Genomic DNA, 25,960 nt, shown 5'->3' with positions numbered 1-25,960 from the left:
AGAAATAGTGAAGCAGTAATCCAAGCTATGCTCCCTCTTAACCAATTATAGAGAAGGTATACTTCTGTTGATATATATGATCATAAAAAAGTTTAATACACTATAGCATGTATAATCTTCTGAGTCAAGGAAAATAATTGTAAAAAAAAGTAGCAATCATTGAAATATGATGTGATTAATCTGAGATACGTAAACGCAACACACTGGGACAAACTGTATCTACAACTTATAGGAATATGGTATACATTAAAAATTAAAGTGATAAAGTTTGTCATTTTAATTTTGTTTGATTTTTCCATTAGCAAGATTTCAGGAAAATATCATGAGAAAAATCATCCGTCTATAAGTATAAAGAGGAGCATTTCAAAGTTCTATATTGGGGTTCAGTTTAACAGTGCTTTTTCATAGGCGGATTAAGGGGGGGGGCGGGGGCCCGCCCCCCCCCCCTTTTTGGGAATTTTTTTTGTTGCTTATATAGGGAATCACTAAAGCGTGACTGAAGTGGGGCCCCTCTTAGGTCAGTCAGTGGGCCCCCACTTATGAAAATTCCTGGATCCGCCACTGTTTTTCTTTAATACGGTTTGGCAATATTTTTCTTTGCTCACCTAAGTAGTTTCTCGACTAAAAACGCGGTTTTTGATAAGTGTATCCGAATACGAACCACCATTTAGAATAGTGACTTCCGGAAAATTAAAATATGGATATTAACAAGTTTGACTGGACTGAAGGACTTGAAAACAAAGCAATATTCAGCAATGACAAAGTTCTTATCTTCAAGCTGAAGAAATCGAAGGTATGGTCCGAGGTTCTTATTTGGTGTCGGAAATCAGTATATCTATAAAGTGTTGATTTTATGTACACTACGTATAACATTTCGGACTTGATTAGTATTTTTATTTTGTATTGTGTGATCTACTATGACTACTATAACAGTGTGTTATAGTAGACCCAGGATCAATAGATGATGACAGATGCTGCCATCGTGTTACTTTCTTGAATTTTTGATTCCTCACCAGACACAATTAGAAAAATAATTACCTTAGCGACATTGTCAAATAATATCCTTATTGTAATTTTTGTCAAAACATGTCAAAAGATTGTCACACAATTATTTCATTGTGTATAAGACTGCATGTTTGCAAACTTGCTAATAGAGCGTAAATGTAACATGAGCCTGAGGCACTCGTCTCAGAAAACAATTTCCTATATACCATTTTATAAAGGTAAAAATGGTAAATAGGATTTTTTTTCTAAGACGAGTTCCTGTGTAACGACACCAGTAGCGGATCCAAAACTTTTTGTTTTTCGTTCATTTTTTGTCGTAAAAAAATTAGGCCGTTAGTTTTGTCTTTTGGATTGATTTACATTCGTCATTTTCGGGGTCTTTTATGGCTGACTTTGTGGTATGGTCTTTGTTCATTGTTGAAGACCATACGGTGACCTATGTTATTAATTTCTGTTTCATTTGGTCTCTTTTGAAGAGTTGTCTCTTTGGCAATCCAACCACATCTTTTTTTTTTTACAATTAGAGTCTGAAAATGTATCCGGGTACCGGTAGGATGTTATGTACTCCTGTCGAGTCTAACCACGTGAGCCAGTGGGTTATGAATCCCAACTCGACATCTCTCCGACTGACATCGAAGTATTGTTTTAATCATAGTACGATTCATACCATATTATAAAATCCCAAATACGTGTCTCTCAAAATTCAGGAGCAATTGGTTAATAACGTCTGTCTATGGTAGACATATGTATTGAGCTAGATCTTTATTTTATTTTTACGAAACACATATAATAATTAAAGAATAATGTTTACTTTTTTGGTGACCAAATAATTTTTATATCAGGTCAGTTATTCATATTTTAGTATATTAACAAGGATTCGGCATTCTTTTTTTTTTTAACAATACCATTAACCTGACATTGTTGCTTATACTTTCTTATCTTGTGAATTTTCATTTTAGTATGTCACACAAAACATTCCTGGTCCAGGATGTGAAATGGATGATTTTGAAGAGAAACTTCTCGGCTGTCAATGCCTAGCTTGTGATAGAGACTGTACATGTACTGCTCGCTATGGAAATGCATACACTGACAAGAAAATAGACGTTAGCCTTTTGGGGTCCAGTGTAACACCTGTATTTGAATGCAATTCTAACTGTGCATGTCCTTCGCAGTGTCAAAACAGGGTAGTCCAGCACGGTATCAGTGTACAATTACAAATATTCAATACGGGCAAGAAAGGTCTTGGTCTTCAGACTGTGGAGAACATACAAAGAGGAACGTTTGTATGTGAATATGCAGGAGAAATTATATCCTTACAAGAGGCACAAAGCAGATGTATCAAACAGAAAGATACGGACATGAATTATATACTCACTGTAAAGGAGCATTGTAAAACTGGCATACTTAAAACCTATGTTGATCCAGATAAGTTAGGAAATATTGGGAGATATATAAATCACAGTTGTTCTCCTAATTTATCAATGGTTCCCATTAGAGTAGACACTATGGTTCCAAAAGTTTGCTTATTTGCAAATAGAGACATTGAACCTCTTGAAGAGCTATCATTTGTTTATGGGACGTTAAGGCCAGACCAGAAAAGAGGCACAACATGTTACTGTAATTCAAATGTTTGCACAGGATTTATGCCATTCGATGAAGAGTTAAAAAGCTCTTTTGGTTTTTTGGAATAAATCACGAAAAGTCAAGTAGAGTAATGTCTACACATGTTTGTGAATTCAAAATTAACTGATAAGATCAAAGCTTCAACCATCTAATCACAGTAAAAGAAAGTATAGCTAGCAAATTCCTCTTTTTAAAAATATAAGAAGGTTTTAGATGAAAGAGGCAGTATGTGACACATACGGATTTCGATTTACCAGAGACGAAATAAGTAAACGTATAGATATGAGCAACTCAAGTCACCATACGAACTATAACAATGAACAGAGCCCATACCTCATAGCATGCTATAAAGATCTATAAAGGGTTCGACAAATGTATTACTAAAACTTAGCAAACGAGAAAACCAACAGTCTGATCTGATTTGAGTTTAAAAGTCAAACAAACGAGAAACTAAAATTAATACATCAACAAACAACGATCTCTAAATTATCTATGCTCCTGACATTGGATTTGCACATACCGAATGTTAACCTGTGACATTGTTGTAACAGCACAAACATAAGAACAAACTTTAAAATTCTTATACTTTTTGTCGTGTAAATTTCTCACTAATGGGAACTGGGAATCCGGATAAATAATATTTTGTAAAGACCTTTCTTGCGAGGTCTAGGTGTCCGTGAAACAATTAAGGCACACCTGACCTCGACTTTATTTTATGGATCAGCGAGCAACACTAATTTTCGTAAACAGGTCTATCTCTCAGATACTTTGAGCAGTATGTCAACTTTATATTTGATTTATGGATTGATTGTAAGATGGTCTTGTCTTTGATAGTTCATTGGCCAATAGTAAGTCTTTCGTTGTCGCAGGCTCGATGTAGGGATAGCGATCCGGCGGCATTTGCTAACTTGTTAAAAGCTTAATATTTTAGAATGTGGAAGACCTGGATGCTTCATATTTTGACTCGATACCGATGCTTTATGTTACGAAGTTTCCGTCTGTCACATGTCCATTGTCATTGACCTCATTTTCATGGTTCAGTGACTAATTGAATCAAAAAGTGTTTTTGTAATGTTTATTTCTCTTATTATAGGTAATATTAGCAGGATAAATATATTTGGACAGGTATGTGCCTACCTTGCAAGGTCCTCATACCTATCACACAGTTTTCACCTGACCTCGACCTCATTTCATGGATGAGTTAACAAGGTTAAGTTTTGGTGGTCAAGTACATATCTCAGATACTATAAGCAGAGACATATAATACAATTGTATTATATGTCTCTGCTATAAGCAATAGATCTAGAGTATATTTTGTGTATGGAAGGAGTGTAAAACACGCAGGTGTCATCGACCTTGTCAGACCTAATTTTCAGGGTTCAATGGTTATGGTTAAGTTTTTGTATTTTGGTCTTATTTTCTTAAACTGTTTCTCCATAGGTTTATCAACTTTGGTGTATGGAATGATTGTAAGGTGTACATGTCCCACTGGCAGATGTCATCTGACCTTGACATAACTTTCATGATTCAGTAGTCAAAGTTAAGTTTTTGAATTTTGATCTTTTTTTTAATACTATATGCAATAGGTCAACTATATTTGGTGTATGGAAATATGTTATGATGCATATGTCTGTCTCATAGGTTTTATTTGACCTCAACATTTTTTTATGGTTCATTGCTCGGTGTTAAGTTTATGTGTTGTGCTCTGTTTTTCTTAAACTATAATATATAGGTATTAGGTCAACTATATTTGTTGTATGGAAGAATTGTAGGCTGTAAAAGAGGGACGAAAGATACCAAGGGACAGTCAAACTCAGAAATCTCAAACAAACTGACAACGCCATGGCTAAAAATGAAAAAGACAAACAGAAAAACAATAGTACACATGACACAACATAGAAAACTAAAGAATAAACAACACAAACCCCACCAAAAACTAGGGGTGATCTCAGGTGCTCTGGAAGGGTAAGCAGATCCTGCTCCACATGCGGCACCCGTCGTGTTGCCACTATGTGATTACAAATCCGGTAGGTCAAATTCATGAAAGGGAAGGGGATTGTAGTTACGACGTAAGGAACATATCCGATATTATTTGTGAAACGGTTATTCCATAACGGTCAACCAACTCGTGATGGCGTTCGTAAAATTTACGAAGGGATGAATTAAACTTCACCATTTGGAACTCTTGGTTTAATAGCTTCCTTGTGAGCAGTAACCCTCTATCAAGAAAATCATGATAGGAAATGCAAGCACGGGAATATCGTAACTGTAACTGTCTGCCTGGTTCATCTGATCTTGACCTCATTTTCAGTGTTGAATGTTTAGTTTTCTTGGTCCAGTCTGTTCTTTGAAACTATAAGCAGTAACTATATTTAGTGCATTGCATGATTGTAAGATGTACATGTATTTGCTGTTGTTTTTATATGACCTTGACCTCATTTTCTAAGATCATGTTAAGTTTATGTAATAGTTGTAGTAAAGCTTTCTATTTATGACTATCAACATAATATCAATGGTTAGAAAGGAAGGCGAGACATTTCAGCGTGTGCACTCTTGTATTTAAATCTGTGTATCCACAACTATAAGCAGTAGTTCAACTATATTTTGATGTATGGAATGATTGTATAAAGATGAAAAATTCTGTCTAGCTCATCTGACCTTGACCTCATTTTCATGGTTCATTGGTCAATGTAAAGTTTTAATTGTAAGGTCTAATCCTCTAGTACTATAAGACTATTGTCAATTTCACTTGGTATACAAATTAATTGTATGGTGCACATGTGTGTCTGGCAGGTCTCATCTGACCTTGACCAAATTTTCATGATTCATTGGTCAATGTAGTTTTTATCACCATTGACAAGTGGATAGAAGACCTGGATGCTTCCCACCATGCAGACAAATGCCTTATAATATAAAGTTTCAGTGAGTCTTATGTCAATAATGACCATTGCCCTTGACATCATTTTCACTATATTTGGTTTATGGAATGATTGGTGTGATTGAAATTATTCAGAGGTGCACACATCTGTCAAGTTCATCTGACCCTGACCTAACTCCAATAGTTCATTTGTCCAGAGACATGTACCATATAAAGAAAACTTGTTTTACATCTATTTCAAAGAAGCCTTACAAGTTATAACCTAAACAACATGAAAGATAAACTAGAGGCTCTATGTGAATATTCAACAAAGGACAAAGATGGATTCATGTGTTTTGGTGATGGTGATGCGTTTGTAGATCTTACTTTACTGAACATTCTTGCTGCTTACAATTATCTCTATCTATAATGATTGGCTCAGTAGTTTCAGTGGAAAATGTTAGTAAAAATTTACAAATTTTATGAAAATTGTTAAAAATTGACTATAAAGGGCTATAAATCCTTAGGGGGGCATTTGACCATTTTGGTCATGTTGACTTATTTTTAGGTCTTACTTTTTGTAAATTATTGCTGTTTACAGTTCATCTCCATCTATAATAATATTCAAGATAATAACAAAAAACGGCAAAATTTCCTTAAAATTACAAATTCAGGGGTAGCAACCTAACAACTAGTTGTCCAATTCATCTGAAAATTTTAGAGCAGATATTTCTTGACCTAATAAACAATTTCACTGCCTGTCAGATTTGCTCTAAATGCTTTGGTTTTTGAATTATAAGCCAGAAATTGCATTTTACCCCTATGTTCTATGTTTAGCAATGGCAGCTATCTTGGTTGGTTGGCAGGGTATTTTTTTAAACTAAATACCCCAATAATGATTGTGGCTAAGTTTGGTTTAATTTGGCCCTGTAGTTTCAGTGGAGAAGTTTTTTGTAAAAGATATTAACCAAGATTTACGAAAAATGGTTAAAAATTGACTATAAAGGGCAATAACTACTAAAGGGGTCAACTGATCATTTTGGTTTTGTTGACTTATTTGTAGATCTTACTTTGCTGAACATTATTGCTGTTTACAGTTTACCTCTATCTATAATAATATTCAAGATAATAACCAAAAACGGCAAAATTTCCTTAAAATGACCAATTCTGGGGCAGCAACCCAACAGCAGGTTGTCCGTTTCATCTGAAAATTTCAGGGCAGATAGATCTTGACCTTAAAAACAATTTCACCCCATGTCAGATTTGCTTAGGTTTCAGAGATATAAGCCAAAAACTGTATTTTAACCCTACGTTCTATTTTGAGCCATGGTGGTCATCTTGGTTGTTTGGCCCGATCACTGGACACATTTTTGTAACTAGATACCCCAATAATGGTTGTGGCCATTTTTATAAAAGTTAACAACGATGGACCCTAAGTGATGAGAAAAGCTCACTTGGTCCTTTGGGCCAGGTAAGCTAAAAAAGCAATATTTTCAGTTTTTTTTGGATTCCTATATAAAATCTACTTTAATACCTACTTCTACTGACAATTGTGTTAACATATGTCTACTCATAATATAAATGCAATAATGAAGGAATAAACACTTATACAGCATTCAATATTTTTATTGCTAAAGCAATAGCAAAATGAAATATTCTCATGTACACCTTTTAAAAGAATATAACCAGAATTAAAAAATCTTAAAAACCTCCTTATAAAACAAAACTCTGCCTAACAGAACACTTATTTATGATTTGAACTTTGACTTTTTAACTAATTCCAATATTAACAGTTTAAAAATAACAGACTATATGGTTATTAAAAAAATAAGAACATTTTCCGTATCAAGTTAGTTAGTCAGATAAAACAACCGTACGATTGACAAGATATCGACACGTAATTAAGACTACATCGGTTACTGTAGTTTTGTTTCTTTGTGGTTTATAGACATATCGTGATTTTTATTTGAACAAGATAACAAAATGGCGGAAGGCAGAGAACTGATACTCAAAATTTAAAATCGATGGTGATCTCTTATCTAGCGGAATAAAACTTTAATATTTATAAATTTGAGCATTTTTATACAGAATGGACGGACATAATATCAATTTTTGATTTTTTTGCGAAGTTTCCCTTTAACAAAAAAATCTGTTATAAGTATCCACTTTTATAATGCAATACTTAAAATAAAATCTGATTACAATCAAAAATCATTTTGAAATCTTTGTTGTACTTGTTAAAATTAAGGAAATTCTTGAGTTATATTAAATTTATGTACTGTAAATTATTTTTTTAATGAGAATGTTCATGATATCTGCTTATTAACTATAACATGCAACTGATGTTTTTGTTCTTTACTGTTTTCAGCTTTGTTGGGTGGAGGGGAGGCCCCACTCCTTAACAACTGAGTGACAACCCAATTACTAATCTCTCCTTGCTTCAGTAAAAACATGAACCTTAACTATTTCTATTCCTAATTAGTATCAAAACCAGGGGTGACTTATAGTAAGTCAACCACCACCTTTTTGTCAAAGTTAGTCTAATTAAATCTAACCACAAAAATATACATTCTGAAAGTGATGGGGTTCCTTCAGTTAAAGAGGGCAACAGTGCTTTTCATTGCAATGTTCATTTTGATGAGATACTATGCATTTCTGTTTAATAAAAGAAGATCTGAATAACTGAGATTGACAAAGTAACACTAAATGTATTGCAACAAGTGTCCATTGGCTTTTCCATTTCAATTCAGTCTATGGGTTAAAATACTTTCGTAATTCTCTAGATTCTTTCTCCATCTCTTCTTCAGGTCTCATATCAGACTGTAACATTTCTTTATCGTGCTTCTCAAGCTGTAAATAAAATTTAAAAACCATAATATAATATTCATAAATAATCTTTTCAAATATTTTTTTAGTAGCTGAAATGATAACTGGAACTATTAAACACAGTATTTATAAAAGTTTACATTTCAATTAATGATCTCATTTTCTGAATAACAATCTAAGTATGGCTCCTTGGGCTTTCTGTATGATGTAAAATCAACCGACCTCAACATTATAAAAGTAAAGGACCTTCTTATGCTATATTGTATTTTACTTTTCTATGTTTACCCTATAAGGCCTACCTATATCATTTTTATACGACCACAAAAAAAATAAAAAATGATTGGTCGTATATTGGTATCACGTTGTCCTCATCGTCAACGTTGTTGTCCGAGGACGGATGGTTTCCTGATAATAACCTTAGTAGAAGTAAATAGAAATCAATTAAATTTTAACATAAGGTTTTATTTTAACCAATAAAGGAAGGTTGGGATTGATTTTTTTTTTTTTTGGTCTCAACAGTTTAGGAACAAAGGGCCCAAAAGGGGTCAAAATAAGTATTTTTCTTGTTTCGAGGCAATTACTTATGTGTTAGAGTATGGATCTTTCTGAAATTGTACCACAAGGTTCCATTTGTAAAAAGGAAGGTTGGGATTGAATTTGGAGGTTATGGCGCAAACTGTTAAGGAATAAGGGACAAAAAAGGGGCCAAAAACAATACTTTTCTCATACTTTGTATAAATAGCTAATTTCTTGACCAATTTCAATGGGGTTTCCGTCTTGAATTCCTGGGGTACTTAAATATGCTGAATCCTACCGTGTGTTAAGTTTTTGGAATTTTGTCTCCATTTTAAATTGGATCACATGAGGTCCAAAGGGTCTAAAATTACACTTTGTTTGATTTCATCAAAATTCAATTATTGAGGTTCTTTGATATTGCGATTCTAACTGTGTATTTAGAAAAGAACACAAACAGTTAAGTATGCATACCTCATGATATATATCATCATTATTTGGTATATCTTGCTCTCTTCTTGGCAGAATGTGTACATGAACATGCTGAAAAAATAAATCGGTTGTAATTACTGATGTAGAGTTATCATGATTGGACACAACAATAAACCTTTTTTCTTCAATTATATTTCAATGAAATTTTGCTGATAAGAAAATGAAAATGACTTTAAACTTTTCTTTAAACTGAACTGCTATCTTTGTACAATTTTGTCACACAAATATAGTTTTATCTATCCATAGCTTTTAGTAAATACATAGTAAAGTTACCTTAACTGTTTGTCCAGCCTCTTTGCCATCCTGAACAGCAACTGTAAGTGATGTCCCCTTGAAATGCTTCTGTATTACATTGGATACAGTCTGAACTGTGTTGAACAAATCTGATATTTCTGTAGGTGACAAGTCACTAAGTCTCTCTGCTGGTCGTAAAGAGGCAACTAATACATGTACATTGACGTTAAGGATATTGAATTGCAATCGTTGTTTTGGGAAAAAAGGTATACAGAATATAAAACTGACTTATTCACAGCAAAGAAAGTATATGATTTACTGTGGTAATAAAACTGTAAATATGACAAATATTAGTTTTTCAATGAGTACCTTACATTGATATTTGTTCATCTCTGTCATCACAACTACCTACAATTTTGTATTTTATTGAGCACTCAATTTTCTGCTTGTGCTTTACCAATGAAAAATATAAATAATTGCAAAATTGAAAATGAGCACAATTTTAACTGTATTCTCTCAATTTATTACAGCAGAGATCTTAAAATTGTTTAGAATGTGATAATTCAATAGACCACTTTCGAGTTCACCCGTCACAGGAAAAAATCGTCAATTATGCACGCCTTTATGACATCATTTTCCAGACCAAGGGGATCGCCTGTATCTCTGCACTATTAACATTCATCAAGCATCTAAGTGATCATCATTGTGCAGGATCAACTAGAAATGATGTTTGTTTTGTAAGTACCTAATCACAATTCCCTAATGACAGCAGTGCTGATTGTCAATTATGAGAATTTATTTTGCAGAATAATTCTTGCAATAAAGCATTATAGTTTTCCAACCACTAGCTCAACATTAGAAAGGAAGTGACAATGGCCCTAAAAGCACCAATGATATTCACTAAAACCAGAGTTTTGATGAAATGCATCGAACTCGAAAGTTGTCTATTGTTTATGTTACTAATGTTTTGTCAATTTCACAACCTCCACTAAACGAACACTTTTATGTAATTTTTTTTAAAAGGATATGACCAGGAAAAACTGGTTTAATATTCACAAAAGCATAACTTAATTTGGTTTTATAGAAAACCTGAGTGTTTTTAATCCAACAATGTCCAAACTGATACTTCTCTTCACTATCAATATCACAGCCTGAACCTGAAAAGAAATATATTGGTAAAATGAAGTTACCAAGGAAATCACTGTATTCCTAGTAATATCTACAATTTATTTATATATTCACTTTTCTGACAAGTGAAAACAAAAATTAAAGAAATCATACAAACATGACAAATGATGCTCAGCAAAACAATAGTCCATATAACATTAAATAGAAACTTGAGATTGAGAATCTGAATTGTACCAAGAGCAATAAATGCATCTTCTTTCATCTTGTATTTTTTAATACGTCAACTTTAATTTACCAGTAATATAATGTAATAATAGTTTATTATTTAAGATATCCCAGTGCCATTTAAGAATCATAAAAATGTTAAGTTAAATTACTTTTTGATAAATTTTGTATTTCTCCATACAAGTCTGGTCTTCTATGACTCCATATTGGCATGTTGGTCCTGACACTTTTGAGATAGGAAAGATCTATTTCTGCTACACATACATCTGTACCTTCTCTACACTGTGCAATTACTGCTCCCCAGGGATCTACTACCTGTATTAGTAAAATATCAATTCTGCTAATGAAGCTGTATGAACATTTACAGGTAGTTCAAATAATATGAAATGGTTCTAAATCATGATTGATTTGTAATTGGTTGCTTTATGTCCAGTGGCAAGTATTTCATGTATATTTAGGATGATTCTTTTATTGACAATTCTAAAGGACAAATGTGTTATTCAATGAACAGAAGGAACAAGAAAACAATAAGCACAATAAAAGATAATGTTCCTTATTACATATGTATAACTTTAACAGATTTACAGTTATCTTAACTTTCAGAAAACCAGCAAATCTTTTGTTATTCATGTGTTTTCTTGCTCTAGTCTGTCTTCATAGTCTTTATATGAATTAAAAAGTAAAATCTATCAATGTTTGCACACATTTATCATATTGATTTGTTTTTACTTAGGTGAACTTATTGGTATAACTAAAGAAAACTGATAATCTTTGTGGTTTTCTCTAGTTTTGACTCTAAGGAATTTAGTGTTGATGGCTTATTTTTTCTAGTCTCAGTCAAATTTATTCACAACTTTATCAGATAGGTTAATGTCAAGCTTGTCCATCTCCAAATGTCGTTTCATTTTATTATAAAATCTTTTTTTTATTGAGTCACAGTCTCATTATTGCATTTTCCATATTTATAATACTGTGTATTCATATGATACTAGGTATATAGTATACCACATCTCCTTATTAGATATAAATAGGTTACCATAGCATGACCATAGGATTGTCTTTTTTCATTATGTTTACCAGTCTGAGCTGCTGCTACCACATAACACTGTGTCTCTATAGCTCTACTTCGTAATAAAACCTAAAACATCTTGATTGATATGTAATATTACCATAAGATCACACTTACGTGTTGTTTTTTTTTAATAAAAAAAATCAATTCCAAATATAAATTTATTGTTTAATGTTGATTTCCATCTGAAGATATAAAATATGAAGAAAATTGCTTAGTCGTTAGTCCCTCAGTCAACATTATCATTAGAAAATATGTTTGTCACATTATATTTTGCCTTTTGCTTTCTTTAAAATCTTAGGTGTTGTTGTCTAAGATCATAGGAGTAATTTGATATGATACATTTTCATAAAGTAAACAATCACTTTAAGGACTATAGAGTCCTAAGGGATTCCTATATATTACCTATTTCTTAGGGAGATATCTCTGTAGGGATTGTGAAAGAAGAGGGATACTGTTTTATTACCTACTTCCCAATGAGCCATCCCTGTTGGTACTGTGAACGCTGAGGGATATGTCAATATATCTGCTCCTTCCTTAGCTAAGGCAGTAGACATTTCTGGAAATCTTAAATCATAACACTAATTGAGTTAAGGAAAAAAATAATGTCAGTTCTGGCTAAAATCACAAACTGTAAAGAGCTGGTTTGATTTTCCTCATTGAGTAACTATTAAGACAAAGACAAGTAATCAAGAGATTTTTGTCTTTGATTAACAGAACTACAATACTTTTTAGGTTTTCTATATCATTTAAAATGGTATAATTATTTGTCAAATTTTCAGAAACTGACATAAAGTTCCATAAAATAGACCAACAAAATTGGCCTCATCATCTTAATATACGAGACAGAAAAGATACAATAGAAAGTCCAACTTTGCCAACAGGTGTTTCCACTGGTGATACCATTCTGTCCCCTGGAACAGTATAATCACTCTCACATAGTCTGACCTTCTCTGGTATGTCAAGGTCAAATAAATGAGCTTTACTGTAGGTAGATTGTATCTCTCCATTGTTATCTATCAACACATGTGTGTTCAGCAATCTTTTTTCTTCTTTAACCTGAAATATTGATGTATGTATAAAACTAAGAACACTTTTTCTCTGCTTATAACTAATAAAGGGCTATAACTCCGGTGACAGATGTATGGAATTTGTCCTGAATGTTGTCTCATGTGCATCCTCCTGACACCCCTTCTAATACACTGTAGGGATGCAAAGACATTTTATTGTGTTTTAGATTAATTTTCTATCTTATATATATATATATGCCAGTTTTCATGAGATGATTATTCTTAATTTAAGTTATCCTTTTTTATAAACTGCATATCAGGCATAGACATGCTTTAAAACTAAGGTTATTTACAAGCACATAGGTTTTCTTGTTATGCACAATAAATATAAATGAAGATGTGGTATGATTGCCAATGAGACAACTGTCCACAGCAGACCAAAATGACAAACTTTTACAACTATAGGTCACCGTACGTCCTTCATAAATGAGAAAAGCTGATACCGCATAGTCAGCTATAAAAGGCCCTGATATGACAATGTAAAACAATTCAAACGAGAAAACTAACGGCCTCATTTATATAAAAAAAATGAACGAAAAACAAATATGTAACACAAAAACAAACGACAACCACTGAATTACAGGCTCCTGGACAGGCACATACATAAATAATGTTGCGGGGTTACACATGTTAGCGGGATCCCAAACCTCCCCCTAACCTGGGACAGTGTTTAATTGAATAAATGTAAAAAAAAATATAACTTGGTGAAAATAACCTATTGATCTCTTCACAAGTTTGAATACACTGAGTCTTATAAGTACTGAGAAAAGAATAAGAACATTCAACTTAACCAATGTCAAAACTCTGCCCTAATGTTAACCCTTGTCAAAAAAGAAGTCCTTTTTACTTATATTCACATACATACTATATACAACAACTCAATTTATGTCAATGAAACATGAAATGAAAGTCATGGTGTCCAACTCTTGATTGAATGCTCACCTACTCTACATATATGTATTTACACAATTCATTATGCTCCTATAAAATTACATTTATCTAGATATCAGCTCACCTGACTTTAAACTTAATTAACGTCAATGAGGTTTGAAATATATTTAAAATAAAGTTGGATGAAAATTTAGTAACAATCTACTGAAAATTCTTGTTTACCTTCTGATGGAATCCCCCAACAGATATCCATACTCCTAGCTGCTTTGCTAAATCTTGATATTTAGATATAGTTATACCATTAAGATCCTCTGCCATGTCTATACTCTGTTGTTTAGATTCCCCAATATAATCTACTGCTTCTGGTAGAAATACCATCTAAAATTAAAGAAATGTTTTATTTTATGGAGGTTTTTTTGTATTGATATTGAGTATCTTGCTCATTAATATACATCTCATATCCTCTTTTATTTATACTCAATATACTTGGTGTGTTCATGTTGCTCATTCTTGACCTTTCTGTGTTTTCTAGATTTGTTCTTTTTTTATTGTGGTTTTCTGTTTTTCTATTTTTCTATAAAAAAATATTGTTTCTGAATGTCTTTTGCCTAAAGCATTAATGATTGCAAGGTTTATCTATACTGAAATAAATGAAAGCTTTTCAATATATATTCCGTTTGACATTTTAACCTATAGCAGCATGTTTTGCCCTTATTTTGCAGTACATTAAGAAAGATTGTATGGTGCTTAGTCAAATCCAGACTGACTAGACTGTATTTTAAAAGTAAAAGCATGGTTCTTACACTTCAGTTTAGGATTATTGAGCCTTAGGAATAATAAAATAAAAATTGATAACGGAAATGGGGAATGTGCCAAAGCGACAACAACCCAACCATAGAGCAGACAACAGCTGAAGGCCACCAATGGGTTTTCAATGTAGCTACCTTTGAGTACTGGTGTTATAGCACCTTATACTTATCGCAATTGGTAAATACAAACCTTTGCACCTTTGTTCTTTGCCCTTTCTATCAAACTTTTAGAAATCTGGAAATTTTTGTCCTTATCCACTGTGCAGGTCAATTGACATACTCCAATAATAGGATTGAGCTGTTCTACCTTACTGACATCAATGGAAGACATTGTTGACAGGTATTTATAACGAGCAAATGTTAAACTATGAGATCTCCACAATGTTCTTATACTATGATAAACAATCTTCATCTGTGGTACATCTACTGTAAAACATAAAGTGCTCTCAAGACAGAATATCTTAAATTTATCATATTAAAGTACTTAAAACATAACTGAATTATTTGTTACATGAGGATAATTTTATCATGATAAGTATTTTAAGATACAGCTGTGAAAGATGGAGGTCAAGTAAAATGACCTATGTCATAGATTTTGGTAAAATTGTGCATACAATTTTTGTTCTTGGACCTATGTATAACTGAAAATCATTAAAAAAAATGCCAATGACACTGATGCATGACCAAAATCTGTGACATCAGCAAAAATTAAAAGTCTGACATGTTTTCTTAGAGAATAACAATTTGTATTTTTATCATTTGACAATATCATAAATTAACAAGTCTTTCTACTATGTCTGCATAGCTAAATAATTATATTTAAATATGCATAAAACATTTACAATACCAACAAATTAACAATTTACTCTAACAAAAAAATAAAAGGGACAGTATGTCGCTATGCAACATCCACATAAAGGTAAACTTTGCAAAATAAGCAATTAAAAAATGTAGCAAGTATCCATTTAAAACACAAGTAATGGATTCGAATTGTTCTAATTATTAGAAGAAATAAAACAAAACATCAACTATTTGATTTTTATGGAGTTGAATGCAAATTTATCAGGGTACTCACTCCTCTGAACAGAATCGTGGGTGTTTTTTAAGGTTGGTTTAACTCCATTTGTCTACATATATGATTCAAGGGGTTATTCAATATATATGGATTTAAAATTAAGGTTCATGTGGACCCTATGGCTAAAATGGCTGTATTTTCACCTCAAAATTTTCTCTGAGTACAGACAAACCTGTGCATTTTGAAAAGTTTTAAGGCATAGCATGCCCTAGATAAATAGAATTCAAATGCATTGTATGATTTAGAAAATTCATAAATTAACTGGATTTTGCCGTACACTTTTTTTCGTCTCTGCAGAAGATGATAAAATTAACAAACAGTTGAGTTTACCTTGATATGGTCCACTCAGGTACACAGTTTAATTTACCAATTATTGTCAGGTACCTATTGTCCATCTAATGTCCATGTCAATTAAAAATGCTCACTTTAATTTTTACCTGTGGGGAAGTTCTCAAACCTGTTTCCTAACTTAGTTTATTTTGGCATCTTCTCAAATTACCAGCATTTTGCCGTTCACTTTTTTTCATTCCTCCAGAATTCACTTTTTTTCATTCCTCCAGATTCTGGAGGAATGAAAAAAAGTGAACGGCAAAATGCTGGTAATTTTTTTTTCTTTCTAAAACATAAACATACTTAAAATTCATTTATCTAGGGCATGCTATGCCTGAATTTTTTTACAGATGCTCAGGTTTGTCTGTACTCATAGTAAATTCTGAGGTGAAAATACGGCCATTTTAGCCATAGGGTCCACATAAACCTTAAATAGGTGGGACTTTATAATTATTTTGTAAATAAAGACCCATCTAGATTAAAAAAAAATAACACAGAATAAAAACTTTTGTTACATCAAGATCGTTTCTGGATAGATCTAGTCACAAGATGAATCGTATATTTATATTTGGTAACATATACCTTTGGACAGTACTCTTTGTCTAAATACTGCACAACACAACACAGTGACCACTCAGCTGACGGAAACCAGTGCAATCCTATCCTCAATCAGTGCAGAAACAGAAAGTGAAAGTAGAAAAACGGATGTTGTACAATAATAATGAAATCGGAAACGGTGAATATTTTGCGTCAAGCTTTTTTCCTTTCATTTAAGAACACTCTATTTTAGGGTTTTTAATCCCAGCTAGTGTGCTCTAATGCAATTATATTCAGGGAATAAAATACTGCTACTATAAGATTGAAAGCAAGACAAAAAACTTTTGTTATTTTTTTTTAGCAAATTAGCTCTTTTTCTTTTCTTACAATTACACGGATGATGTAATGTTCACTTTTAATGACTCTAATTTATAGTTACGATGCAATACATTGCAATAACAATAGCAAAACAATTACAATGCAATGCAATTTAATTACAATAGCAATACAACTACAACAGCAATACAATTATAATAGCAATACAATTAAAATGGAATGATGACATCGAAATTACAATAGCAATACAATAACATATTGCAATACAATAACGATTGCAATTATAATTCAATTCAATGCAATGCATTACAATTACAACTACAATGCAAATGTCAATGTCAATGCCAATGTCAATGCAATGCTTTTGCAATTCAATTCTTATTTTGTTAATAGGCGAAATTCTCATTTAACATTAGAATGACTGTGATGCTTATGTTCTCATATATACATGTGCTGGGAAATCATATAAGGATATAAAGTTTTGCACAGCAGCATCACGTTTCCATTTCATTAGAACACAGGTCAAATGACCATTCATCAGAAGTTTACATATAATAGAAGATAATAACACCTGTCTGAACTTTTTTTAATATTTCATTTTATTATATAAAAATGTTTTTCTGTTACAAATCATGATGTATTGTTCTATGTGTACATGTTATGCTGCCCATCAAGGGCCCTTGATTGGAATAATAAAATATTCTTATTCTTTTTCTTCTTATTCTTATAATATCAATTTTCAATAAATTCCTATTTTACTTACTGAATGAACTTAATTATCAAAGTCTAATGATTATTTGAATAGTGTTGCTGTTATATATATTAGAGCGTTTAATATCTTTTTAAATAAGATTTCGCCCGACTTCCTTCTCTATAATCACAATAACATCTGATTATAAAATTACGAAATAATTAATTGGCGAGTCCCAGCATTTCATCTCTGTTTGAAAAATAATTATTTGTATACCAGAAAATTACATCAACATAAACTGTTTCTCATAAACTTTAATATTTATACCATTCAATAATTGTATATCTGACATATATCGCTTCTCTTATGAGCTATACTTGTTATTCCGTTCGTGGAAACAATATTAGAATAAAATTTTAAGGAATTTTCTTTTGAAGGTAGGAACAATTGTGTGTTTCTTCTTTCTATTTGTCCAGGTATTTTATTTAAAAGAAAAAGAAAAAATCTACATGATTGGCTAAACAAATTGATTATTAAAAAAAACTTTAACTTAGCGACTCTAGCTGTCAAATTCATGTTTACCGATTTGACTCAAATTATTTTATTTTATTTATAACCATCCAAAACATTTACCAAAATTTTAAACAAAGACTAAAATAAACAATTTACAGTGCATTGGCTCGATAATATGTAGCTTCGTTTCGTGTGTATTTGAGTCTAGTTGCCATGTAATAATTATCGAGTTGACCTCCGAAATATCCGCAATATAGACATAACTATAATTAATATAAATAGAAATTAAACTTATGCAATTGGATTTTTCTATGTCTGTTTCGTTTCATATTATAAATTAGAAATATATGTTAATGATCGTTTTTACCTGTATAAGAATCATTTTTTTGTGGATTGAATCAGTCAATCAAATGATTTACCTTTTTACACTTTCATTGTTGACATTATTTTACTATAAATAATCAAACACGCACAGTGTATATGCGTTATACAGCTCTAGCTAAAGAGCTACATTGAAGTTCACATGAATACGGATGCAATGGGGTCGAATTGTTCACTTGCAAGCGAATTATACATCATTATTGTTTCTTAACTTAATTTGACAACATTGAATCATACTGGCTGAACCTTAAAAGAGAATTAATATTTCACTATTTCACTTTCATCAATGATTGAACTAAAAAAAAATCATACTTCAGATTTGTTTTTATATATCTCGTAGCTAGAGTGTCCCTTTAAAAGAGAAAAGAACAATGACATCGGTAAGTTTCCAAATTCTACAGAGCCTGGAACACATCCTAAGGAATATACAAGTTGCACGTTTATCTTTCTTTCTTCTCTGTTCCTCTATTTAAAAAAAAAATATTATGCGACATTTTACTAAATGGAAACTACACATGCAATGGTAAATTGAGTACTAAACTAATTTTTCTGGCGACTCGAATGAACTTTTATTAGCGTGATCTAGTTGTTCAAAGGCATTTCATGCATTTATGGCATAGCAAATCGTTTATTGTTGTTTACCTCCAAACTAATGTTTTCGTTGCATAATTGTGTTTATATTTTGTTGCTGCGTCGTTTATGTTTACCTCACATCTGCTTTTGTTTATATACATTGTGGTTATGCTGAAATAAAACTATTATAATGTTTTTGGTAAATTTGTAATTTCCATTACAATTTAGATGCCGTGGACGTTAAAATGCAGTCCTTTCCTTTCAAAATTAATAGAAAAGGTTTCCTGCAGAATACAGACATTTCTAACTCTTTATGTATCAGCTTTAATGTTTGTGATAGCAGTATCTACAAATGAATGGTTTTTATGTGGAACCAAAGTGAAAACGGGCATATGGAATATATGTCTCTTCCAACCCGCATCGAACCACTGGAAATGTGATTCCTTTAAATCTGGTAAGAAAAGAAATAAAATGAAAAAATCTGTTAGAAAGAAATAAGAAAATGAAATGCAAATAGAACTATCAAGAAAATAAGGTATGCCAGATATATTAACATAACTGGAGAATTACATTATAAGTATAGATTGACCCTTTATGCGTCTGTAGCGCTTTTCTGGATTTACCTTTATCAGACATAAGCAACTCTCAACCCCTCTCTCCTCCCCCAAAAAAAACCCACTCAAACAAAACAAAAAAAACAAAAATCAGCCAAGGATGTAGAAATACTTAACGATGAACTATAAGACACAACGAGACTTTGCCAAAATCATCCTATGGTCAACATTGACTAAAGGTAGTTGGAAGCGAAGTTTTTTTTATTAGTTTATAAAATCTTTTAACGGAGAATTAAAGCAATTGTACATGTTATAGATATTCTTGTAAGTACGGAAAAACTGACTTTTGAGTTGATGGTAGATTTTCGGTGACTAACAGCGATATAGAAACCGTCATAAAATTAGAAATATAAAACATTATACATTTGGTGCATCTAAAGCGTTGTTTTTTTTAATATTATTTAACTTCGAATTCATTCAGAACGCTCAATATGATATTATAAGTTGGCAAACACAAAATACATCGCTTCATTACAAACTTATCAATAATTAAGCACTATAAGAGCGACCACACAGGAATGATCACACACAGCATTCTACCAAAAATGTTATGTCATAATATTGTTATGTAGTTAACTTCGACATTTTCAAAGAAAATCTTGGATTTACCAATTTTTCTTTGTTCAATTACCCAATCACAACCTGTGTTTTTGTGCTTTAATTGAAGCTCACAGAGACGTTATCAAAAACATATATATCTTAAACATTTTAAGCAACTTATTGCTTAAATTCTAAGATTGCAAGAGAAAAGCGGGCATTTACATAGTATTTACAACCTAATGAACGAAAGGCAATGATAATATTTGTTTTTTTTCTCTCTCTCCAGATTTTGCAGTGGCTGTTCAAGCATTTTCGGTGATGTGTATTTTTGGATATGTTCTGACTGTAGTATTTCTGATCATCTTTATAAAATGTCCGACCTCGTCGTCTACAATGTTCTCTCTTACATTGTCGTTATGTTTGTTGTGTTTGAGTATAGGTATGTAATTCAATGTTATATATTTATAGAACGTGGAAAGACAGATATTATGTTTGCATGAAGTGCAGAGTTTCTAGCTTTAATGCGACTCTACATAAGGCTTATGATATCTTCATCACTTTGATTGTTGTATCATTAGCACATCTTCTTAGTTTTATAAGTATAGTAACATCTGTTTTGATAGAGCTGATTTGATCTTTTCTTTGTTTTATTAGTATTATGTGTTTCTTAGCATGTACATTTTAACTTATCATTTTCTTCAAAAATAAAAAAAAAAGTCGTCTGTTTATTTATCATTCTACATTAGAAATTTCTGGCATATACAGTGAAAATGATATTTTAGGATCCGCACTTTACATACACTGTTTTCTGGCAACAAACACTTTGAAGTATATATTAAAAAAGCTGAATATTGTAGTCTAAGAAGTCTTTCTAAATCAATAAATTTAAACACGATAAATTTAAGATGTGACATAGTTACCAAAGGTATCAGGATTATAATTTAATACGTCAGACGCGCGTTTCTTCGACACTAGACAAATCAGTGGTGCTCAGATCAAAATAGTTATAAAGCAAAACAAGTTCAAAGTTAAAGAGCATTAAGTACTCAATAATTCCAAGAAGTTGTGCCAAATGCGGCGAAGGTAATCTATTCTTGCGATAAGAAAATCCTTAGTTTTTTGAAAAATTTAAAGTTTTGTCAACAGGAAATAATTATGCTCAAAGGAGACATCATTGACAGCAAAAACAAGAGGCTCTTATAAAGAGCCTGTGTCGCTCACCTTGGTCTGTATGTATATTATACAAAGGACACAGATGGATTCATGGCAACATTGTGTTTTGGTGATGGTGATGTGTTTGTAGATCTTACTTTACTGAACATTCTTGCTACTTACAATTTTCTCTATCTATAATACACTTGGCCCTTTAGTTACAGAGGATAATATTTTGATAAAATTAACAACTCAAGAAAATAATCCAAAACGACAAAATTTCTTTAAAAATACCAATTGGGGCGCAGCAACGCAAAATCCCAATTCCAATTCATATGAAAATTACAGGGCAGATAGATATTGACTTGAAAACAACTTAAGCCCTTGTGAGATTTACTCTAAATGCTTTGGTTTCAGAGTTATAAGCCAAAATCTACATTTTATCCATATGTTCTATTTTTAGCCATGGCTGCCCCATCTTGGTTGGTTGGCTGGGTCATCGCACACATTTTTAAAACTACATACCCTAATAATGGTAGTGGCTAAGTTTGGTTAAATTTGGCCCAGTAGTTTCAGAAAAGAAGATTTTTTGTACAAGATTACAAAAATTTACGAAAAATTGGTAAAAAATGACTATAAAGGGCAATTACTCATTGAGCGGTCAACTGACCATTTTGGTCATGTTAGCTTATTTGTAGATCTTACTTTGCTGAACATTATTGTTGTTTATAGTTTATCTCTATCTATAATAATATTCAAGATAATAACCAAAAACGGCAAAATTTTCTTAAAATTACCAGTTCAGGGCAGCAACCTAACAACCGGTTGTCCGATTCATCTGAAAATCTCAGGGCAGATAGATCTTGACTTGATTAACAATTTTATCCCATGTCAATTATGCTCTTTATGCTTTGGTTTTAAAATTATAAGCCAAAATCTCTATTTTACCCCTATGTTCTATTTTTAATCATGGCGACCATCTTGGTTGGTTGGCCGGGTCATCGGACGCATTTTTTTTTAAACTAGATACCTCAATAATGATTGTGGCCAAGTTTTGGTTAGCTTTGGTCCAGTAGTTTCAGAGGAGAAAATGTTTGTAAAAGTTAACGACGACGAATGACGACAGACGACGACGGACGCCAAGTGATGAAAAAAGCTCACTTAGCCCTTTGGTCAGGTGAGCTAAAAATGACATACTATGAAAAAAGAAAGATATGGTATGATTGCCAATGAGACAACTCCCAACAAGAGATCAAAATATAACAGAAATTTCAAACAATTATAGGTCACCGTACGACCTTCAACAATGAACAAAGCCCATATCACATAGTCAATTATAAAAGGCCCCGAAATGACAATGTAAAACAATCCAAATGAGAAAACTAACGGTCTAGTTTATGTAAAAATTGAACAAAAACAAATATGCAACACTTATAAACAAACGACAACCACTGAATTGCAGGCTCCTGACTTGGGACAGGCACATACATACAGAACCCTCCCTTAACCGTTTTACAGTACTTGGATTCTTTTTTAATAATTATGCAAACAACATTGACTCAATTGTGTGCGCCTAAAACGTTTTTTTTCTGGACTTACATTCATCGGATATCAATGCTCAAATTCAACCATTTGAGAGCCAGTGAAACAAATACATGGAAACGTGAAGAGCTATAGTTAAACTTCACCTGTTTCCTTTTCCACTTCCCCATTATTTTATAATCATCTAACATATAACCCTACAACCTTTACATTTCAGCCTGTTTACAGATGATGACAATGATAGTGTATGCCATCAAGGTCAAAGATAGTATTATCGATGTAATCAGAATGAACTTCTCTCAACATAGTTCATCTATGTCATGGTCCTTTGGTTTAGCACTGATCTCTGTTGTCATGACAACTGTGTCAGCCGTTCTGGCCTTCAGTGAGATAAGAAAAATAACAGGAGGAGACTCTAATGGGGTCACTGGTCCTGTCTGAGCCTCAGATAAGTTTATTTGCACTATGGTGTTTGCTTGCCAAAATTTTGTTATATAATATATAGAGTGCAATGTTAAAAAATATTAAAGATTGTTTTATATGATTTGTTTGTTGTTTTTTTTTCAATAAAGAAGATATGTAGCATTTTTTTTTAAAAGAAAAGTACAAGTGTGGACACAGATCAATGTGGATAGTATGTTTGGATGTTTGACGGTGTTTCCTGACAAAAAGAGTTCTCTTGTGTTTTTTTAAAAGAAAAGTACCAGTAGATATTCATTTAAAACATTCATCATTACTGCAAATCTGAACCAAACATTCTATTTTGGTTCCATTACCTTACCTTCTTCAAACAGTTAAGTGTTTCAATTGCTGTGCATACAACATCAACAATTTAGAACAAGATACGTTACTCCTCAAATTCCCATAGAATAAAAACAGCTGTGTTTTCCAAATTATTTTACTGCTGTATTTGTTCTATCTCTTGATTACTGCAAACCTGAATGTTTGTTCACTATCCCCAAATTTTAATTTATGTTTTCCATAATAGGCTTGTGACCTTGATATTTGACCTTGCGTTTGAATAGGATAAAGGTTTTGAGAGACCTTGACCTTTGACTTTGTAATCAAGGTACAAGTACTGGATGTTGTTGCATACAAGTAACTGATTCTCAGTGGTGCCTGAAATCTTTGATATTCAGTAAGGAATTGAGGACTCCAATTTGTCCCATATTGGATAAATTTCATGAAGATTGGTAGTTACCGGTATTTATAATAATTTTCATTTGTTATTCAAAGTTTGGTTGCAATTAGACACTTTAATTGATTGAAATATTTGCTTGGTTCTGGTTCATTGAACACATACAATATTGTTCTATTATAAACAGTCCCAAGTCAGGAGCCTGTAATTCAGTGGGTGTGGTTTGTTGCTGTGCTACATATTTGTTTTTCATTCATTATTTTGTACATAAATTATGCAATTATATTTTTTATGTTTGAATTGTATAAAATTTGTCATTTTGGGGCCTTTTATGGCTGACTATGTGGTATGGGATTTGCTCATTGTTTCAAAAGATAGGTTTACCTAATGATGTTAATCTATGTGATATTTGGTCCCTTGTTGAGAGTTGTCTCATTTGCAATCATACCAAATCTTCTTTTTTATAAGTACATTATTCAATTAAAGTTAAAAAAAACCTTCAAAAGTATTTTGTTCTTTTACTTTATTGAACATATTTAAAATCCATCCAACAAAATACACAAATAATAGTCTTAAAACATAATAAAAAGAGATGATTCTTAACTGTGTGGTAATATTTTCTTGTAATAACTATCTGACAGAAATGTCAAAACTAGTTTCGTACAGTACTCTTTAAATGTAATTAATTTGCTTACATTTATCTGTACAATAAAACATCTTTAATAACATTTAAAAACAATTTAATCAATTTCGACTTCCTGTCTGGACATTTCTTGGAGTGCATTGATTTTGATAGGAATAATGCAGGGGTATTGCAAACAAAAGTTCACATTTACTCTGTATCTGTCAAAGTGAGGATAACTACACAATATATAAATCATCATGTTAAAACAAAATATCACAGTTTCTCTTTAAAGTATGTTATGAACAAGAAAATGTTATCACCTCAAAATGAATAAAAAGAGATGTGGCATAAAAGTCACTTAGACTTCTAAAGATCAATCAGATCAATGTTCAAGAGATAAAAAAAAATATAAGGAAAGATATACCCAAGCTAGAATAAATATTTATTTGCACCAATTTTTACAGAGATTTAATCCCCTATGTTTTTTCAGCAGTAGATATTTTCATACATGAAGAGTTTAAGTATAAATTGCACGGAGTACCCAAATTGCACCTATTTAGAAAAAATAGCAACAGAAATCTTACAAGATTTCCTAGAGACTAAACAATTTGAATTTTTATGATTTGAAACTATGGGCGTCTTTCAACATAGGTAAACATATTTAGATATACACAAAACGTTCACAGTATTTATCAACAGATGGACTGTTAACTGAAAAAGCAAAATGTACGAAAACGTCACCATGCAACGTCATCAAAACGTCATCTTTTTAAAATTAGCAAATACAATATATTATAAGTATCCATTTCGTAAAATATGAAGAGTAAGCATGGACTTATATCCAATTGTTCAAAATATTTGAAGAAATTAAACAGAAGCTCTGTTATTAGACTTTTGAAGATGTGAATTTAAGCATGGACGCAATTCAGGTACTCCTCATTACAGAATGATGGATAGTTTGGAGGTTGATTCAAACCCATTTTTTGGGACTCAATATGGATTAAACTAGAGGCTCTAAAGAGCCTGTGTCGCTCACCTTGGTCTATGTGAATATTAAACAAAGGAAGCAGATTGAAAATTGACTACAAAGGTCAATAACTCCTACAGGGGTCAATTGACCATTTCGTTCATGTTGACTTATTTGTAGATCTTACTTTGCTGAACATTATTG

At 32.0% G+C, this 25,960-nt stretch overlaps 3 protein-coding genes across 5 annotated transcripts; 2 read left to right on the top strand and 1 right to left on the bottom strand.

Moving 5' to 3' along the window:
• The first annotated feature begins 648 nt into the window (after positions 1–648).
• Positions 649–3,449, top strand: LOC134710111 (histone-lysine N-methyltransferase SETMAR-like). Of its 2 annotated transcripts, none has more exons than XM_063570314.1 (2): positions 649–793; positions 1,965–3,443. In XM_063570314.1, the coding sequence occupies exons 1-2, from the start codon at positions 698–700 to the stop codon at positions 2,694–2,696; spliced, it is 828 nt and encodes a 275-aa protein (XP_063426384.1). In that variant the 5' UTR covers positions 649–697; the 3' UTR covers positions 2,697–3,443. The 2 variants fall into 2 exon arrangements, with proteins under 2 accessions (XP_063426384.1, XP_063426394.1); XM_063570324.1 differs by lacking the exon at positions 649–793 and adding an exon at positions 849–887 and having other exon boundaries at positions 1,965–3,449.
• A 3,727-nt stretch (positions 3,450–7,176) lies between these two features.
• Positions 7,177–16,841, bottom strand: LOC134685329 (nitrilase and fragile histidine triad fusion protein NitFhit-like). 2 transcript variants are annotated; one of them, XM_063545016.1, is made up of 11 exons: positions 16,730–16,835; positions 14,933–15,165; positions 14,156–14,311; positions 12,831–13,031; positions 12,443–12,553; positions 11,940–12,041; positions 11,056–11,218; positions 10,580–10,707; positions 9,590–9,766; positions 9,299–9,367; positions 7,177–8,335 (listed from the first exon to the last, which is right to left on the bottom strand). In XM_063545016.1, the coding sequence occupies exons 2-11, from the start codon at positions 15,152–15,154 to the stop codon at positions 8,237–8,239; spliced, it is 1,428 nt and encodes a 475-aa protein (XP_063401086.1). In that variant the 5' UTR covers positions 15,155–15,165; positions 16,730–16,835; the 3' UTR covers positions 7,177–8,236. The 2 variants fall into 2 exon arrangements, with proteins under 2 accessions (XP_063401086.1, XP_063401077.1); XM_063545007.1 differs by having other exon boundaries at positions 7,178–8,335; positions 14,933–15,168; positions 16,730–16,841.
• A 2,474-nt stretch (positions 16,842–19,315) lies between these two features.
• LOC134710103 (uncharacterized) lies at positions 19,316–23,570 on the top strand. The gene is made up of 3 exons (XM_063570301.1): positions 19,316–19,632; positions 20,619–20,771; positions 23,244–23,570. Exons 1-3 carry the CDS (start codon positions 19,407–19,409, stop codon positions 23,465–23,467), a joined length of 603 nt encoding a protein of 200 aa, XP_063426371.1. The 5' UTR covers positions 19,316–19,406; the 3' UTR covers positions 23,468–23,570.
• Positions 23,571–25,960: the final 2,390 nt, after the last annotated feature.

The sequence above is a fragment of the Mytilus trossulus genome, chromosome 1 (assembly GCF_036588685.1).
Source record: "Mytilus trossulus isolate FHL-02 chromosome 1, PNRI_Mtr1.1.1.hap1, whole genome shotgun sequence".
Lineage (NCBI taxonomy): Eukaryota > Metazoa > Mollusca > Bivalvia > Mytilida > Mytilidae > Mytilus > Mytilus trossulus.
This window is presented reverse-complemented; position numbering and strand designations above follow the sequence as displayed.

Excerpts from the sequence above, each read along its gene's own strand:
- LOC134710111 (XM_063570314.1), top strand. The coding sequence starts at position 698 with ATGGATATTAACAAGTTTGACTGGACTGAAGGACTTGAAAACAAAGCA. Across the intron at positions 794-1,964 it reads TCAAGCTGAAGAAATCGAAG|TATGTCACACAAAACATTCC; the intron begins GTATGGTCCGAG and ends TTTTCATTTTAG.
- LOC134685329 (XM_063545007.1), bottom strand. The coding sequence starts at position 15,154 with ATGAAGATTGTTTATCATAGTATAAGAACATTGTGGAGATCTCATAGT. Across the intron at positions 13,032-14,155 it reads TTGGGGGATTCCATCAGAAG|GTTAAAGAAGAAAAAAGATT; the intron begins GTAAACAAGAAT and ends TCAATATTTCAG. Across the intron at positions 12,554-12,830 it reads GCAAAGTTGGACTTTCTATT|TGTTATGATTTAAGATTTCC; the intron begins GTATCTTTTCTG and ends TAACTCAATTAG.
- LOC134710103 (XM_063570301.1), top strand. The coding sequence starts at position 19,407 with ATGCCGTGGACGTTAAAATGCAGTCCTTTCCTTTCAAAATTAATAGAA. Across the intron at positions 19,633-20,618 it reads ATGTGATTCCTTTAAATCTG|ATTTTGCAGTGGCTGTTCAA; the intron begins GTAAGAAAAGAA and ends CTCTCTCTCCAG. Across the intron at positions 20,772-23,243 it reads TTTGTTGTGTTTGAGTATAG|CCTGTTTACAGATGATGACA; the intron begins GTATGTAATTCA and ends TTTACATTTCAG.